Source organism: Buceros rhinoceros, unplaced genomic scaffold, assembly GCF_000710305.1.
Source record: "Buceros rhinoceros silvestris isolate BGI_N320 unplaced genomic scaffold, ASM71030v1 scaffold14413, whole genome shotgun sequence".
NCBI classification, from domain to species: domain Eukaryota; kingdom Metazoa; phylum Chordata; class Aves; order Bucerotiformes; family Bucerotidae; genus Buceros; species Buceros rhinoceros.
In genome coordinates, this window is record NW_010403121.1 from 10,997 (window position 1) to 14,195 (window position 3,199).

The 3,199-nt window shown below is 53.3% G+C and overlaps 1 protein-coding gene across 1 annotated transcript; it reads right to left on the bottom strand.

Moving 5' to 3' along the window:
- Positions 1-1,799: 1,799 nt before the first annotated feature.
- Positions 1,800-2,419, bottom strand: SPR (sepiapterin reductase (7,8-dihydrobiopterin:NADP+ oxidoreductase); the record flags this gene model as incomplete). The annotated part of the gene is made up of 2 exons (XM_010132893.1): positions 1,800-1,990; positions 2,129-2,419. Coding segments are annotated over 2 exons (482 nt in total), but the record flags the coding sequence as incomplete, so codon positions are not given.
- Positions 2,420-3,199: the final 780 nt, after the last annotated feature.

The following is a 3,199-nucleotide window of genomic DNA, read 5'->3' on the forward strand; positions in this document are numbered from 1 at the left end:
ACCACGCACCCCCAGTCCAAAAACAATCCTTCTCTCGGGTTCCCTGGCTTTTAATGGGTCTTACCCTGAAGAATCCATCTGTGTCTCCCACCCAGCTGGTACCAGGTTGACCCTGTGCACAGAAGAGACCCAGCACCCACCCACCTCCTCCTGAAATCTGGGGATCCTTGAGCCTTTCAGAGAGGTTCTTCCACCCTCATCCCAGCTTCTGGTTAGCCCATGGTCCAAGATTCTGTGAGGGCAGGACTTGGGACCCCCAACTCTGAGCCTTGAGGTTATTTTTTGCAGAAAGCCAGATCCCAGAAGATTTCTGCCCAAGAGGGGATGGGACAAGCCCCTATGGATGCAGGGTGAGGAGATGTGGGATTCTTAGTAGAAGCAGGGACCTGCTAGCCTGCCAGATTTCACAGAACACATTAACTATCAGGCATCGACCCCTGGAAAAACAATCCAGTTGTGTCATGAGCAGCAGAGGGGGTTTTGCTTCGCAGGCACAGAGGGAAGATGAAACCAATCATCATCGCTGGAGAGAGGGGGGTTTTTGAGCTTGACAGGATTAAGTTAACACAGAATTAATGAAACAGCTCAGAGGGGGTAGAACGAGACTCCAGGAGGGCATGTTGTTGGATGAAGACAGTGCTTAACCCAGGATCCCTCCTGTCACTCTTCCCCAGATTTACTCACCAGCAGAAGCCCCAGACCAGACATGAAACTTTTAATGATTGTAGATCCAGGTGGACAAGGTTTGGAATACAGGGTTGAGACAGAGGCTTGCAGGAAGGTCGCTGTCACTGAGCACAGAGGGACAAGGGGCATTTCCAGGGCACGCAGGAGATGCCACCACACTTCAAAGCATCTCCCCTGCATAAATGCATGCTGAGGATCAGCTGCTGTCTAAAACGTCAAGACTGTAAGTGCCTGTGGCTCCTGGGAGCTGAGGGAAAATGAGGATAAAAGCCCACAAATAATTAAAAGAACAATCCAGGAGGGGTTAAAGCCCCAGAGCCAGGCTTGGACCCAGAACCTGCAAAAAGGAGCACGGTGTGAACTCAGAACTGTGCCTGAGATGTGCTCTAACCCATATTCCACAAGCTGGTGACCCCGGCCAGGGACCCTAAATTCCCATCTCCTCTGAGGCCAGCTCCCCATCCTGGGGATTCATTGCTTTTGGGCAAAAAACAGAGGGACAGGCTTTGCTCCACATCTTAGTGCACAGAACTTGCACTGAAATGATCCTAGAACTGCTGAAGAGTCTGGAAAAGCCACTGGTGAGATGGGGGAAAGAGAGTCTGGGCTCTGGGGCGGCAGCCACCACCTTCCCTGGCCCGAGGAATGGCTCTTTTGCCCTTTGGTGACTTGCTCAGGTGCTGAGCATGCAGCTCCTGTGAGAAAAAGGGGACAGACATGAGGACACTCCACTCTAACCCTATTGTTGGCTTCTTTGAGACTTTCTGGGGTGGCTTTCTGACCTGGCCTCACATGTCCTGGCACCTCCTTGGCTCACAAACACTTCTATGCTGGAGAGCTTTAAGCCTCCACGCCCTTTCCCTTGCAAAAGCCACCTCCATTCGCCCATCCCCACTGCCAAGACATCCCTGCTCCTGACGGCCAGTGCCCAGGAGGGCTCAGTGAAGCAGGAACTTCCCCTCAAGCCCATGGGGCACTAGAAGTATTTTTAAGGGCCCTAGAGGCCTTCTCTTAGGAGCTGCACAGCACCCAGAAACTCAAACACGGTCACCAAACACGCTGAAGGCACCCAAGAAGCAAAGCAGGAGGGCAAAGGTGGAGGTGAGAGCAGTTCAGAGGTTGTAGAAGTCCACGTGGGCACCGGAGGGGAAGGTGTCCTCTTCCAGGAGATCCACCAGCTTCTGGGCTGACACGGTGCAGTCTATCAGCTGGCCGCTCTCCTGCAGGCTTTGGAAATACTGACGCATCTCAGGGTCTCCGGTCTTAGTCCGGGCCAAGAGCTGCATGTCCGTGTCTAGAGGACCTGGGGAAAGAGCAACAAAAAAAGAAATCCCATAAGGAGGAAGCAAAATCCAGGGCTCATTTTCCCTCTGGCTGCAAGATTCTTTTATCCACAAAGCCAGGAGAAATTCAGAAGCAATTAATGAGCTCCCCTCCTCACCCGGGGCGTAGTTGAGCACACGGACATCAGGCTCCTCAAGCGCCAGCACCTGGAACATCATGTCCCGGGAAGCTTTCCCGCTGCAATATAGCGCCCAGTTCTTGAAGGGCTTCACGGCACAGAGCGAGGAGATGTTCACCACCGTCCTGCTCGAGTCGGGACGCCTCCCGAAGGCTCGCAGTGCAGTGGAGGTGAGGCAAAGTGCCGAGGTGACGTTGAAGGCGAAGTAGCTGTTGATCTCGTCTGGGTCGGTGAGATCAAGGAAGGATTTGGAGATGTCTCCCAGAGAGCCTATGAAGGACAAATGAGTAGAGGTGGATTCCACAACACAGCAGATCCCTTTTGCTCCTACATTTTCACTCTATTACAGACAAAATCGAAGACCTTTGCCAGCCCAACCTCCAGCAGGGTTTCACAGCAGAGTGGGGAGCTCAGCAGAGCCCAGCTCTGCTCATCACTTTGGGGTCATCTGCTGACCCAACAGCGGGGACAGAGGACATGGACCTGCCCTGCCAAAACAAACAGCTCCGAACCATCAGCCTGCAGTACAATATCCCCAAGGGCAACACACCCATGTCCCTCTTTTGCGACCAAGAGTAGAAGACCTAACTCCTGCTGGAACACACGGTCTTATTTATATTGAAAATGGGTGAAAAAAGGCACTAAAGCCAACAAGCATGAACAACTGGAAGTGAAGGACCCATGACTCAGGGCTCAAAGTTGTTCTGAAGGTTCAGACTCGGGCACCAGAGCAATAGCGGGGTGGAGGAGGGTGGCCAGCTGGGCCTGCAGGAACAGGTAAAACCTCCTGAGAAGGTTCAGCACCCAACCATGCCCCATTTCTTTATTTTAATAAAATACCAAAACTCAGAGGGAGTGAAATCTTTGCTGCTCCTTCGCTTATTTCCTCGGTTCCTTTATTTACTGGCACCCAAAGCACCCACGGAGCGTTGGCCCAGGCGCTGTGGAACCAAGGGGGATGCTGGGGGGACTGAGCCGCATTGCCCCGGAGGGCAGCGAGCCAGGGCCAGGGCGGGGAGTGGGGGGTAGGTTGTTACCGGCGTTGTTAAC